Source organism: Pararge aegeria, chromosome 25 (assembly GCF_905163445.1).
Source record: "Pararge aegeria chromosome 25, ilParAegt1.1, whole genome shotgun sequence".
NCBI classification, from domain to species: domain Eukaryota; kingdom Metazoa; phylum Arthropoda; class Insecta; order Lepidoptera; family Nymphalidae; genus Pararge; species Pararge aegeria.
In genome coordinates, this window is record NC_053204.1 from 11500947 (window position 1) to 11516805 (window position 15859).

The 15859-nt window shown below is 51.5% G+C and overlaps 1 protein-coding gene across 1 annotated transcript; it reads right to left on the reverse strand.

Annotated features, from left to right (window-relative positions):
* Positions 1-788: 788 nt before the first annotated feature.
* On the reverse strand, positions 789-7658 carry LOC120634779 (the record flags this gene model as incomplete). Its single annotated transcript, XM_039905553.1, has 5 exons — positions 789-1674; positions 1744-2269; positions 2516-3145; positions 5823-6102; positions 6861-7658. Coding segments are annotated over 5 exons (3120 nt in total), but the record flags the coding sequence as incomplete, so codon positions are not given.
* Between the last annotated feature and the right edge of the window lie 8201 nt (positions 7659-15859).

Here is a 15859-nt window from a genome sequence, read left to right on the forward strand (position 1 = left end):
ATCAACCTTAGGATTGGGGTAGTTTTTTATAGAGGTTGTCTTCCTCGCAGCCCCACGCTCAGTGCGCGGGACCCCCGGTTCCGCTCAGTGCGGATTACGGGTTGCCCGACGGTGGCCGAAGCCAGCGCTCACCGGCCATGAAGACCGGAGAGCCCGCCGCGCAGGGCGTTTCCACCCACACCGGTGATTTTTTACTGAGGTTGTCCTTCCTCGCGGCCTATAAGGCCCCGCCCTCAGTGGCAGCGCACAGAAGCGCCCCACCCTCAGTGGCAGCGCACAAAAGCGCCCCACCCCGCCTCGTGCTAGTTTTGGTTCGCGCCGGGTTTCCCCGGTACCCCCCATATCTGGGAGGCATTCCCCTATCCACCACCCGGGGACGCGCCCGATGGGGGACTAGCAACCCCACACGGGAACCTAACCTAACCTAACCTAACCTAACCTAACCTAACCTAACCTAACCTAACCTAACCTTTTTTTTTTTTTTTTTTACGTGGGGAATCCTCATGGATACCAACACACCCGGGGAGGTGCAATGGTTATGTCGGACTCTTACCGACTAAACCCCACGGTGTTCAAACACTTCGCCTGGTGACTGGGTTACGGGAACGCTTTCGCACACGACCGCGACCCAGCCAGCGGCGTCCGCTAAAGCGGACCCTTCTCCGGGGGCATTTCGTGCCCCCTCATTCGCCAAAGGCGCACTTTGAACACAGAGTGCGCCTTCCAGCACGAGGACCTATCTCCCACGGGCGGTAAATGTCCCCGCATCTATCGCCCGGAGGTCCTCCTTATGGAGGCAGGCGGCGGTCTTGTGCAAGCCGCCTGCGCCCGACTCTCCTGCGGCGGATCGGCTGGGAGTCCACGGCATCCTCTCTCAGCCGCTCCGCAGCCTCCTTCTGCGTCATCACGTCTTCGCAGAACGAGACTATCGCATCCCAAGACAACTCACTGCCGGCCATGGCCCTGACCACAGCCGGCAGGGAGAGGTCTTGTCCCACTACCGCCACGAGTGCGGCCCGCTGCACCGCCCAGCTCGGGCAATCGGCAAGCGTGTGTTGCGCCGTGTCCACAGCGCAGCCGCACTCGTGGCACTCCTCGGTAGGTTCCCTACCGGCGATCTTGCACAGGTACTTTCCGAAACAACCGTGTCCTGAAAGCACCTGCGCAAGGTGGAAGGTCATCACCCCGTGTCTTCTCTCCACCCACTGCTGAAGCACGGGGCGAATCCCGTCAATAGTCCGCAGACCGGCACTGGGCGACTCGAGCCTCTCTCGCCATTGGCGAAAGAGCTCGGCCTGCGCTAAACGCCGCCACCCAGTGACCCTCTCCGGCGAAGGGTGTTCTCCCCGCATGCGGACCTCCACCCTTCGCTCGTGCACACACGCCAACACCTCCGCATCCAGGTCCCACGGGGGTGTCCCTGCCAACGCGCAGGCCGCCTCGTGCGAAATGGTGCGGTACGCTCTGATCACTCTTGCCGCCATGACCCGTTGCGGCCTTCGCAGCAGGGTCCTATTACGGGCGACAAGAGCGTCTGCCCAGATCGGTGCTCCATACAGGGCCATCGACCGCACCACTCCTGTGTACAGGCGGCGGCAGCCAACGCCAGGTCCGCCCAAGTTAGGGAGGAGCCGACTCAGCGCCCCTGCAGCCCCGATGAGTTTGGGGGCAACCTAACCTAACCTAACCTAACCTAACCTAACCTAACCTAACCTAACCTAACCTAACCTAACCTAACCTAACCACAGATAGTAAGTTGTTAAAATTCTCCCCATTCTCGCTCTTGATCCTTCTTTGTCTTGAGGGATAACTTCCCGAATCTTATCCAACGGATCAGAAGTGTGATTAAAGAATGCTAGAATCATATTCGCTGCTACTTCTTTGTTTAAAGGAACATAAATTGCTTCTTGAGATTGTTCAGTGAAGGGTAATGATATCGATGCAGGATGAGATCTACGAATTTTGTCCCAAAGATCAGGACAAACAGTACATACAGCATTACTTATTGCCTCGTCAGAGAAGTTCTTAGCTTGATCTCGTGATATATACACCTTATTATTCCCCTTCGAGGCTTGAACAGTTAAATAAGTTGTAATAATCATTTCTTTGTGGGTGAGCTTTATAATCAGGGTCAAGGGGCCATAGCCGGAAGCTTCTTCTTCGCTAAAAGTCCGTTCGAATGCATCGTTGTCTATGACTTCCAAACTGTATCGCTTCTCAGCTGGTGCTCGCGCGTCTACTGGATTCATTATGAATATGAGGGCTGAGTCTGTCGATAATTTAAGTTGTAGAGATTAATGGTTCGCGTGGACCTAAATGTCACTTGTCACGAGTTCATGGCTCTCTTCTTGAGTTCATGAGTTCATGGCTCTCATCAAAGCTGAGCTAGAGGTCAGCCGGAAGACCTGCCATGACATCCTGCAGGCCTACAAACATCAAAACACTGGCCTCTTGACGGTGAGACTCCAGGAAGCTGAAGCGGTTATTTACGACAACGGACGACGGCAAACTCTACATGGAAATGTAGAAAAACTCGACCACATGGCCGCATACAGCGCAATAGCAGGTTTTGTCGAGGTGGACGAAGAGGCGGAAGCAGAAGACAATAAGCCGCGGTTCAAAACACCATCCACCGACCAAATAGTTGTCCTGGCAAAATGCACCAACATAATGCTGGGACAGAGAATCCTCGAACAAGGCAATAGGATAGCGAAGGACGAGAGGGAGCCCCTGAAATCCTGGAAAGCACCCAAAATCACCTGGGTAAACGGAGTTCCTGGCTGTGGGAAGACCACCTGGATAGTGAGGAACTTCGAGATAAATCGTGACGTGGTTCTAACAGCAACCACGGAGGCCAAAAAGGACTTGAAGGAGAAGCTGCAGGCAAAGTACGGAGAGGCATCAACACTCAAAGTCCGCACCATGGCATCGGTCTTGGTAAATGGATTCAAAGAGCAAAGCGAGAGGCACTGCGAGCGCCTCATCGTGGATGAAGCTCTCATGAGCCACCCAGGATCGATAATCATGGCCGCGAAACTTGCCCATGCCAGCGAAATGCTCATTATTGGCGACGAAAACCAGGTGCCCTTCATCGACCGTAGTAACGCTTTCTCATTAAAGTACTCCCGCCCTAGCGTATTCCTCACTATCAACAAACAACTGTTGTGTACGCACAGAAACCCCATGGACGTGGCGTATGCGCTCAACGAAGTGTATGATGGCATATACTCGTCCAACGTTCGGATACAGTCCCTGACCCTGAAGGACTACACTGGTGCCGAGATTCCTAAAGAGACAATTAACACCTTGTACCTTACCCATACCCAAAAAGAAAAGGCTCTCTTGAAGTCCTTGGGATATGGAACGGGAGAGGGATCACGAGTGAACACCATCCACGAGGCCCAGGGTCTGACATCCGAATATGTGGTGATAGTGCGCACTACGGCCAAAAAGTCGCGTATCCACGACGAAATTCCCCACGCGATTGTTGCGGTCTCACGGCACACCATCAGCTGTATATACTACACCGACGACAACACCGACGCAATCGCGAAATTCCTCCTGAGGGTCAGAAGAGTAAAAGCAGCAGACATACGCGAATACAATATTAAGATGGCCCTCCACGACGGGAATGAGACGCTGGCAAGGAGAATAATGAGTGAGACTACGATGGTAAAATCATCGTAGCCTCCCTCATTACACATGGCGGAAAACAAACACTGACCACTGTATACCTAGAGATAAATCATTGGGAAAAAAAAAAAAAAAAAAAAAAAAAAATTATAATAAAAAAAAAAAAAAAAAAAAAAAAAAAAAATTATAAAAAAATAAAAATTATAATAAAAATAATAATAATAACAATAATAATAATAATAATAATAATAAAAAAAAAAAAAAAAAAAAAAAAAAAAAAAAAAAAAAAAATTCATAGGCATAAGTTAGCTAAGTTTAGTTTAATTGCTGCGTCTGGCGTTATTTTGTCACTCACTAGATGTAAGGATGCATGTAGAAGCACGTCTTGTCAAAGTGCAATTTAAAATAAAATAAACTAATAAAAAAAGAGATAACCTAAAAAAAGGCACGGAGGAAACAGTCCGTGGAGTTGTAATCTTTATTTAAAAAAAAAAAAAAAAAAAAAAAACCTAACCTAACCTAACCTAACCTAACCTAACCTAACCTAACCTAACCTAACCTAACCTAACCTTTTAAAACTAGTTTGGATTCCTTTAGACCTCAGCCCACCGGCAACTACGACTAACTAAACACTGATCTAGCTATCTGGCTTTCATCAGTGCATCAACAGCAGCATAACTAGTATTAAAATAGTAATGAGTTTTTATTAATGCATATATTCACATTAAATCTTGAATCTAAAGTCTAAAGGTGTCAAAACTAGATTTAGGTTAGGTTAGGTTAGAACATGAATACGAGGGGTGCCTTTAGGCTAAAAGATAGCCCAGCCTGCGAATGTGACCCAAACGAAACAGAAACTGTCGAACACCTTATAGTAGAATGCCCAAGATTCTCGAACCATCGCTACGAGCTCGAACATCAAATCGATCGGGAAATCTCAACTAGAAGCTTCCACGATCTCGTAGCGGATCCAGAGAGAAGACCAGACTTCCTGAGGTATGTGGAGAAGATCTTCCTCATTGCCGTCAGGAGAAACAGCAACCCGACGCCGCCAAGCCCAGACTTGAGCAGGACCACCCAGGCCCCGTTACCCCAACAACCCTGCCCGGTGCAGGATATGCCTACCAGGCAGCTCTTGCTAATGGCAGAAAGGGGAAATCCGGGGTTAAGAACCCGTGGTGTGGCACTGTTTATGGATAACAGCTCTGAGAGATTGGGGATAGGCTTCTGCATCGCGAGCGACTCGAGCAGGGTGATGATATCGCCAGGACTCGCAGCGCTAGCGAACGGAAGCACTTCCAAAAATACAATTCGACGCAAAATCTATGAAGCCCTGCCAGAAGTTACAGTAGCTCAACAACCCTGTAGAATATTGCGCACAAAGAACAAAGTTGTCGCAATATTCAACTGGAATCTACTGGAACCACCATTTGCCAGGGCCAGCTCAGTACTAACATCATTCTGCAGCACGGGCGACACACCTGCCCGAATAATTAGCGTCGACGCCATGGCGGTGGGCTATACAAAAGGAACAATAGAGGACTACCTTGGTTGCATAGACGCATCGAAAAAGCACCAGGTAGTTGTCTACGAAAACAGGGGAGAGGACCTTAGTTACCTCAAACCCAGGAAAAAACCCAGCGAAACACCTGACTGGGAAAATGTTCCACCCACCATCATGGTTACTCAGGAGCGGAAAAGCGGCGCGGAACAGCTGACACAAAAGTGGCAGGAGGCCGAGAAAACTCAAGGGGAGTCCTCCCAGACAACCTCTGCGCCGACACGTGCCTTTAAAACAGCCATCAGCACGTTCAAATCGGCAATAGCAAGCATGTCTGGCGAAAAATCAAAAAAGAGAGCCGAGTCAATGACGCAAGAGGTGGGCAGTGCACTGGCCGCTTTCTTGAAGCCCAGGCCACAGCCCAAAACTTCACCCAGCGACAAACGGACTAACGCCGAAAAAGGCCTGGTCGAACCGCCGACCCTCGGAGTCGTAGTAACACCAATGGACCACATCATGAATGCATTCTTGGAGTTCATGGCTCTCATCAAAGCTGAGCTAGAGGTCAGCCGGAAGACCTGCCATGACATCCTGCAGGCCTACAAACATCAAAACACTGGCCTCTTGACGGTGAGACTCCAGGAAGCTGAAGCGGTTATTTACGACAACGGACGTCGGCAAACTCTACATGGAAATGTAGAAGAACTCGACCACATGGCCGCATACAGCGCAACAGCAGGTTTTGTCGAGGTGGACGAAGAGGCGGAAGCAGAAGATAATAAGCCGCGGTTCAAAACACCATCCACCGACCCAATAGTTGTCCTGGCAAAATGCACCAACATAATGCTGGGACAGAGAATCCTCGAACAAGGCAATAAGATAGCGAAGGACGAGAAGGAGCCCCTGAAATCCTGGAAAGCACCCAAAATCACCTGGGTAAACGGAGTTCCTGGCTGTGGGAAGACCACCTGGATAGTGAGGAACTTCGAGATAAATCGTGACGTGGTTCTAACAGCAACCACGGAGGCCAAAAAGGATTTGAAGGAGAAGCTGCAGGCAAAGTACGGAGCGGCATCAACACTCAAAGTCCGCACCATGGCATCGGTCTTGGTAAATGGATTCAAAGAGCAAAGCGAGAGGCACTGCGAGCGCCTCATCGTGGATGAAGCTCTCATGAGCCACCCAGGATCGATAATTATGGCCGCGAAACTTGCTCATGCCAGCGAAATGCTCATAATTGGCGACGAAAACCAGGTGCCCTTCATCGACCGTAGTAACGCTTTCTCATTAAAGTACTCCCGCCCTAGCGTATTCCTCACTATCAGCAAACAACTGTTGTGCACGCACAGAAACCCCATGGACGTGGCGTATGCGCTCAACGAAGTGTATGATGGCATATACTCGTCCAACGTTCGGATACAGTCCCTGACCCTGAAGGACTACACTGGTGCCGAGATCCCTAAAGAGACAATTAACACCTTGTACCTTACCCATACCCAAAAAGAAAAGGCTCTCTTGAAGTCCTTGGGATATGGAACGGGACAGGGATCACGAGTGAACACCATCCACGAGGCCCAGGGTCTGACATCCGAATATGTGGTGATAGTGCGCACTACGGCCAAAAAGTCGCGTATCCACGACGAAATTCCCCACGCGATTGTTGCGGTGTCACGGCACACCATCAGCTGCATATACTACACCGACGACAACACGTTCCCCCGAATAGGACGGCCTCCGTCTTTGGAAGGGAAACTTTGAGCCCCAACATGCCAATTCGGGTGACCATCAGCTCGGTGGCCACCGTAGCCCTCCTCACCGACTCCTCATAACTGCTTCCCCGGACGGCAACCATGGTGTCGTCCGCGTAACAAATAATTACCATCCGGGGCAGCAGAACCGGACGAATTGCCCAATCAAAGCCCAGGTTCCACAGCAGGGGTCCGAGAACCGATCCCTGCGGAACCCCACAAGCCATACGCCTCTCCTGCCTCGCCCCGTCCTTTCCCTGATAGACCACTACCCTTTCCTCCAGGTAGTGCCCTATCATTCGGCGCAGGTACAGGGGCACCCGATGATATTGGAGCGCCTCCTCTACCACGCTATACGGCAGGGTGCCAAAGGCATTGGCGATATCTAGTGATACCGCCAATACCCCGTCGCTTTCCTTCTGCGCTCCTTCGCAGAAACTTTTCAGAGCACCAACGGCATCTATCGTCGACTTGCCTACCCTAAAGCCGTACTGGTGTTCCGAAAGATCAGGGCCCTGCAGAGCGAGGTGCTGGTTAATACGAGAGGCCAGAACTCTCTCCAGCATCTTGCTCACCTCATCAATAAGGACAATTGGTCTGTATGCCGAAGGAGAATCAGGAGAACGACCCTCCTTCCGCAACAGCACCAAGCGTCCCTGTTTCCATACTCTCGGGAACCGCCCCGCCTCCAGGCAGTCATTAAATAGCTGCCTAAGGTGGCTCCCGAGGTGCCTCAAGGCCAGCGCCAGGACTCTTCCCGGGACTCCATCCGGTCCCGGTGCCTTCTTGCACCGCCGCAGGTGGTTCCACGCTTCTCCTAATTCATCCTCTGTGAATGGAGGGGCTTCTATCGACTCTTCTCGCTCCCCGAATGATGGAATCGTCATAGTCGGGGGCGTAAAAGCTGGTGGTTGAGGAAAGAGTCCAGACACCACCCGATTAAGGAGCTCCGGCTCCATGGAGTTCATGGATGGGGCACTCCGCATCTTACCTCTGACGATGCGGTATGGCCGACCCCATGGATCCCTATTCAGGGTTGCCAGGAACTCCTCGCTGGCGGAGTCCTTGGCATTAGCGATGGCCACCTGGAATGCCCTTTTTGCCCTCTGGAGCTCTTTATATAGGCGATCCTCTTCCGGCGCGTCCAGTGGCCTTCTTCGGCGGCAACGGGTGTAAGCCCGGCGCGCCCGATTACTGTCGCAACGGAGAGCAGCAATTTCTTGCGACCACCAGTAAACCGCCTTCCGGGCTGGGAGGCACCTGGTCCGGGGCATCGCTGCATCACATACCCTCGTCAATGCGATGCGGAAACGCCTCGCCCTCTCTTCAACGTCAGTCAGCACCGGGGTGGCTGCGTTCCAGGCCTCAACAATGGCTCCTTCCTCCACCATTTCCCGGTCGAGGCGGGCTAGGGACCATCTCGGAAACACTACTCTCCCTCCTCCGGTCTGACTTTGAGGCAACGAGCAGGATGCGGAGACTCTCCACCGGATGTACCGATGGTCTGACAGAGTCTCCACGACCCAAAGCCACGACCCAGGCCCGGCCGGGAATGCCGTCGGGTCCCGGAGCAGTGTTTTTGGCTCGAAGCCGCAGCAGCGCCGCCCTCAGTTCTCCCTCGGTGACTTCGGGCGCGCCCGTAAAAGACGCGTCCGCAGCACCGATGGGTGGCGCCATACACGGTGGCTCCAAGCCATCCCTCCTGGGGAACAGAGTCCCCACCACTAACTCCAGTTGCTGAGGCTGAAGAGATTCAGTTAGCGGTGGGGCCCTGGGGCGAAGCTTACGCCTAACCATTTTGTATGGCCGGCCCCAGGGATCGGCGTCGAGGCTAGCCAGCATCTCCTCCTCCGCCAGATTCTTGGCTGTTGCCACTGCCACCTTCAAGGTCCCGACGGCTTCCCGGTAATTGCCGTACAGGCGCTGCTCCGCGTCTGCACCGGGTGTACTGGCGTCTCGCAGCCACGCAAGATTTGCGCAACTGCGCTATTTCGCTGGACCACCAGTACACTGCACCCCTCGGAGGCTGAGGACCGATCCGTGGCATGGCCGCGTCGCAAACTTGCAACATGGCCTGGCCGAGGCACTCGGCTTCCTCCTCACGTCACGTGCCCGGGGACAGCCCATCGAGGGCTGTCCCCGGGCACGGGTCGGCTCACTATTCGGGTAGCCGCCGGGATGGAGGAAACCTCGAACCGAATGTAGCGGTGATCCGAGAGGTTTTGGGCAGAAAATGGTAAGGGCCTACCGAACGGTCTCCTTGAACGCCGTTCTGCTCCTGGCGGGGATACTTCCCCTCGAGACCAGAGCTCTGTTCGGCGAGAAGTACGCTCCGACCACTAAACGTATCTCGGCAGTGCAAAGCGCCCTCATGTGGCCAAATTCCAGGCAGCGGTAGCACCGCTGGGGCCGCTCGTCTAGCACCTTGACTTGGGTTGACACCCAGCCGACGAGCAGCCTGCCACCCTCAAGCACTTTCTTGGCTGCTGCCACTGGACAACGCAGCCACACTGTACCCAGGCCCCCCGCGTCTTGCCTGATTTCTCCCGCCAGCACTTGCTCTGGAGGACAATCGCCAACTTTCGCCACAGCGCCAACGACATCTCCTTTTGAGACCGAGTCATCAAGGCCCGCTATGCGCATATCAGCACATTTAACCGGCCTTGAGACTCGAGCGATCTCCTCGCTGACCACCTCCTTAAGCCTGAGGGCAAGGGCATCCGCCTTTTCGGCGCTGGAGGCGCCAGGCAGCTCGAGAATGCGTCCCCCAGTAGCAGCTTAAGCAGTAGGTAGGAGTAAGAGTAGCAAACGGTTCCCCTGGTTTGCCTTCTAGAACTTGTAATGGTAATAATACGTGATAGTTATCTTGCCCTATTAGCAGCTGTGGCTTATAATATTCAAGATTAAGTTGATTTTTAATTTGAGAAATATGTCCATATCGTGAAATACCTAAATTAGAGGTATCTTGAGCAGGTAAATTCAGATCGCTAACGCTATGCGCCGTAAGTGTAAATAGCTGGCCGTCTTTGTTGGATGCAGTGAAATTTACTATCTCGCTGTCGCATTCTAGCTCATTAGTGTCCCATGCGCCGCGCACACGCATAGTTTTTCTATGCCCGCGTAGCCCCACTCTTGCGGCTAGTTCCGAGTTCATTAGCGTTACAGTTGACCCGTCGTCGAGCAACGCGGCAGTTGTTACAGTTCCCATCGGTCCGTGTATTTGTACCGTTACAACCTTTAATAGTACCTGACGATTGTTTTCTTTAATGTGCGTTACTTGTTGTGCTTCGGTAGTGGGTTCGCGTTCAGAAGACTCGTGTAGGCCCGTAGTGTTATCATTTCCCGTACTGCTCTTCTCATAATGTAACAATCGGTGATGAGCCTGCCCGCAATTGTTTTTATCACAAGCAGGCGCCGGGCAAATATCCCTGTCGTGCTTCGTGGGTGACAGACATTTATAACATATACCGTACCGCTTTACGTGACGCCACCGATCCTTTTGTAGTGCCTTTTTGAATACTTTGCAGTCCGGTAGATTGTGTTTCGGCCCGCTGTAGCAAAACCGACATTTCATACCCGCGTCCGTGTTAGATTCGCTTTGTAATAACACATGAGATTTGTTTACATAGTTTACGGCATATTTTCGCTTTGAAAAGTTTTGATCGGCTTTGATGCTATTAATATTAATCGATCTATTAATATAAATTTAACTGCTTCCTCTTTTAAAAAATCGGATAATATTACGAGTTTGGCTTTAGATCCGTCGGTTATAAGCGGATAGCTGTAGTCCGTCCATTTTGATAACAAAACCGTTGGGAACTTAGACAACACGGCCGACATGATATTCATGTTTTTTAGGTACTCATCTTCACCGATAGCGAGGACTGCTGCGACGAAATTTTGAACTTTAACGGAAAACTTGACTATATCCTTATGATATTCCTGTGCCATTGCTGGAAGCTTCTGGACATCTTGTACTATTCTAGTGATAATAATATCGGGGTTACCAAATTGTAGCTCCAGTGCTGACATTACTATGTCCGGTGTGGTGGCGCTAATCAGCAGCGCCGTGACGGCTTCCTTTGCTGGTCCGCGGAGGTAACTACGTAGCCTCCACAGATTCTCCCTGGGGCTAAAGCTACATACTTTTGTGGACTCGTCGTAAGCTTGCTTAAAATAAAGCCAGTCCATGGGGTCGCCCTCAAACGTTGGTAGATCCTTCTGTGTGCTAATACGGCTTAAAAACTTATGTGTTTGTGCATGTGGTGCGTTGTGCTTAGCAATAGTTGCCATTTCTTTGAGTGCGCTAGCCAGCATGTGTACAGTCCCATCAGTGCCACCGCCTATAGCGGCGGGCGGGCACAGCTCGCCTAAATCTGAACCATCCTGCTGGACGGGCTGTGCTGACTGCTCGTGCTGACTGTGCTCTAACCATTTCTCTACAGAACTATTATGATTGCTACGCACCTCATGCTCCTCCGGTAGTGGACTGTATGCTTCCTCATCTAGTGCTGCCATATCAGCTTGCAACCTTTTCTCAATTAGCTGCATCTCAATACGCGCTTTCGCCTCCGCTGCCTCTAGTTCCAGCCGTGTCTTTCTTGCTCGGATGGATGCTGAACTTGACTTTCTCGACGTGCCATTGCGTGTAGAAGCCCTACTCGGTGCCACTGCGTGGCCGCTAGTGCTCTTAACACTAGTAGCTGGTTCTACTTCATCGAAAAGCCTTTTTCTAAGCTCCTCCTTTAGGGGTACCTGCTTTTTCACCTGCTTACATGTGTGCTGGCTCTGCTCCTGCTCCTCAACTAGGTCCTGTTTCTTCACAGTGTTCACCATATTTGGCGGTGAAGTTTGGAACATACCTTGCGATCCGGCTCGAAGGACCACTTGTAGGGGCCAGGGCAAGTGAAAACACAGGGTTTCTTTAAGTGACTTGGCTGACAGAACGTGTGTAGCGGTTGAAAAAGTTTAAACGATGCGGCTGCGGTCGGTTGCGGTGAACGTCTACAATTTGAACCGCCGCGGACGTCAGAATAACGGTTTGCCGCCCCCGCCACCTACGTTCCGTTTTTAGCACATTATTTATTAAAACCATAGACAATCATTTATTTCAGCTTAAATTATATAATATTAATTATTTATAATTTATTAATTAATAATTAACAAGAGGGCTTTTTGCGTCGCTAACACCCTCCTTCACCTTCGGAACCCTGCTCTTCCCCTCCTTCACCTTCGGAACCCTGCTCTTCCCGTCCTTCACCTTCGGAACCCTGCTCTTCCCCTCCTTCACCTTCGGACCCCTGCTCTTCCCGTCCTTCACCTTCGGAACCCTGCTCTTCCCCTCCTTCACCTTCGGAACCCTGCTCTTCCCCTCCTTCACCTTGAGACCCCTGCTCTTCCCGTCCTTCACCTTCGGAACCCTGCTCTTCCCGTCCTTTACCTTCGGAACCCTGCTCTTCCCCTCCTTCACCTTCGGAACCCTGCTCTTCCCCTCCTTCACCTTCGGACCCCTGCTCTTCCCCTCCTTCACCTTCGGACCCCTGCTCTTCCCCTCCTTCACCTTCGGAACCCTGCTCTTCCCCTCCTTCACCTTCGGAACCCTGCTCTTCCCCTCCTTCACCTTCGGACCCCTGCTCTTCCCGTCCTTCACCTTCGGACCCCTGCTCTTCCCCTCCTTCACCTTCGGAACCCTGCTCTTCCCGTCCTTCACCTTCGGAACCCTGCTCTTCCCCTCCTTCACCTTCGGAACCCTGCTCTTCCCCTCCTTCACCTTCGGACCCCTGCTCTTCCCGTCCTTCACCTTCGGACACCTGCTCTTCCCGTCCTTCACCTTTGGAACCCTGCTCTTCCCGTCCTTCACCTTCTGAACCCTGCTCTTCCCCTCCTTCACCTTCGGAACCCTGCTCTTCCCCTCCTTCACCTTCGGAACCCTGCTCTTCCCGTCCTTCACCTTCGGAACCCTGCTCTTCCCCTCCTTCACCTTCGGAACCCTGCTCTTCCCGTCCTTCACCTTCGGACCTTCCCCTCCTTCACCTTCGGCCCCCTGCTCTTCCCCTCCTTCACCTTCGGAACCCTGCTCTTCCCCTCCTTCACCTTCGGCCCCCTGCTCTTCCCCTCCTTCACCTTCGGAACCCTGCTCTTCCCCTCCTTCACCTTCGGACCCCTGCTCTTCCCCTCCTTTACCTTCGGAACCCTGCTCTTCCCCTTCTTCACCTTCGGACCCCTGCTCTTCCCCTCCTTCACCTTCGGACCCCTCCTCTTCCCGTCCTTCACCTTCGGACCCCTGCTCTTCCCGTCCTTCACCTTCGGAACCCTGCTCTTCCCGTCCTTCACCTTCTGAACCCTGCTCTTCCCCTCCTTCACCTTCGGAACCCTGCTCTTCCCCTCCTTCACCTTCGGACCCCTGCTCTTCCCCTCCTTCACCTTCGGACCCCTGCTCTTCCCCTCCTTCACCTTCGGAACCCTGCTCTTCCCGTCCTTCACCTTCGGAACGCTGCTCTTCCCCTCCTTCACCTTCGGACCCCTGCTCTTTCCCTCCTTCACCTTCGGAACCCTGCTCTTCCCGTCCTTCACCTTCGGACCCCTGCTCTTCCCGTCCTTCACCTTCGGAACCCTGCTCTTCCCGTCCTTTACCTTCGGACCCCTGCTCTTCCCCTCTTTCACCTTCGGACCCCTGCTCTTCCCCTCCTTCACCTTCGGACCCCTGCTCTTCCCCTCCTTCACCTTCGGAACCCTGCTCTTCCCGTCCTTCACCTTCGGACCCCTGCTCTTCCCGTCCTTCACCTTCGGAACCCTGCTCTTCCCGTCCTTTACCTTCGGACCCCTGCTCTTCCCCTCTTTCACCTTCGGACCCCTGCTCTTCCCCTCCTTCACCTTCGGACCCCTGCTCTTCCCCTCCTTCACCTTCGGAACCCTGCTCTTCCCGTCCTTCACCTTCGGACCCCTGCTCTTCCCGTCCTTCACCTTCGGAACCCTGCTCTTCCCGTCCTTTACCTTCGGACCCCTGCTCTTCCCCTCTTTCACCTTCGGACCCCTGCTCTTCCCCTCCTTCACCTTCGGACCCCTGCTCTTCCCCTCCTTCACCTTCGGACCCCTGCTCTTCCCCTCCTTCACCTTCGGAACCCTGCTCTTCCCCTCCTTCACCTTCGGACCCCTGCTCTTCCCCTCCTTCACCTTCGGACCCCTGCTCTTTCCGTCCTTCACCTTCGGACCCCTGCTCTTCCCCTCCTTCACCTTCGGACCCCTGCTCTTCCCCTCCTTCACCTTCGGACCCCTGCTCTTCCCCTCCTTCACCTTCGGACCCCTGCTCTTCCCCTCCCAACCACTCTGCTCTCAACGATGTATTCCCCTCATCCCCACCCGTAACCTCTATTGTATGTATTCCCCTCCCAACCCCCATCAAATTTTGGCCCAATAACTGTAAAATTTTCTAAGTTGTCCTTTCTCCAGTCTGACGCCTTTAAACCCTTGCCACATTTCCTGCTTCACCTCACTTTAGCCTAGTTGACTCTTCCCGTATTGCAACCCCCCTTAAATGCTGCTTTGCTTTTATCTCCCGTGAATTTATCATTTCAGCCCTATACCCTGGCCCTGTACTCTCTTCGCTGTGCATTCTCCCCTTACCTTGATTGTAATCATCATCCCTTGCAAATTCTTTAAATATTCGCCCTTTAGCCGTTTCTCCTGTCAATTCTTTCTTAGTTTAAGCGAATAAATTTCATCTAATTGCTCTCCACCTTTAATCTTTTAACTTCTGTATTTTTCGGAGCAAACAAAACTACAATGTAATTCAATCAATTTATTATTGTTTCATACAACAACCAGTATATTTTATTCTGACATTGTTTTAGTATAATTATCTTATCAACGATACGCTGCTTCGCTTTAATTTTAATTTTGTAAAAATAGTATTATTTTAATAACTTATCCCATTCTTTGAGTACAGATTTAATCAGACAACTGTCTGTACGCTGGGGTTTTATAGAAAAAGTCGCAAATTTTTAGCTGTTTCACAAATTAAGAAAAGTAGCGAATTGTTTCCGGTAATAATGGACTGGTCTCCGTGTCCGCAGAGGCTACCCCGCCACTGTGCTGGGGGTGATCCCCTACGCGGGGGTGTCTTTCTTCACCTACGACTCGCTGAAGCACTGGTACCTGGGTGAGTCGCGGGACATTGCTACACGTGTTTAACTCACGACGCCCGAATGTGAGTGAATGAACAAATGAATGGGACGTGTCGCCCCGTGTCCTTCAATTTGAGACGTATACCGTTGCGGATAGGTATAGCTACAAAGGGTAGAATTGCATGTAACACCTTGTACAGGTAACCACTGCTTACCTTAGCAGCAGTATCCCATAGTATTGACCTAATGCTGTGAAAGTAACTAAAACAGCAGCAGCAATTTGGTGGGTAGGTGTTTGGGCTCGTGTGACTGTAATCACGCGCTTTAGATCGGAACGCTGCATTACAACAATGCTGCTCAGCGACAGAATAAAACATGGTGGTGATACTTCCGCGGATGAGCTCCGTTTCAAATAGCTGTTCATGTTGAATGATATGTAAACGAAAGAACGATTGAACGAAAGAGCGAACTATGAGAGCGGAAAATTTGTATTACCATTTTATTACCTATAATCTCTAAAGTTTTATATACACATTAAGCACCTTAATGAATGAATACACATTTATTATACAACAGACCAAAGTATAGAACAAAATAACATAATACGTAATAAATACATTATTTTAAATTAAAAAAAAAACTGACTTCAACATACGCCCAGGAACTTAAATACAAAAAAAAATTTGCTACTTTGGGTTACATTATTGTTGATTTTTTAATAACAGCAAATCGGTTCAGGCGTCTTCGAGTAATCGGGTAATACATTAAAAAAAAAAGATTCCGACGAATTAAGAAACTCTTCCTTCTTGAAGTCGGTTAAAAAGCCAGTGGCCTCGATCTCTTCAAGGCAACCA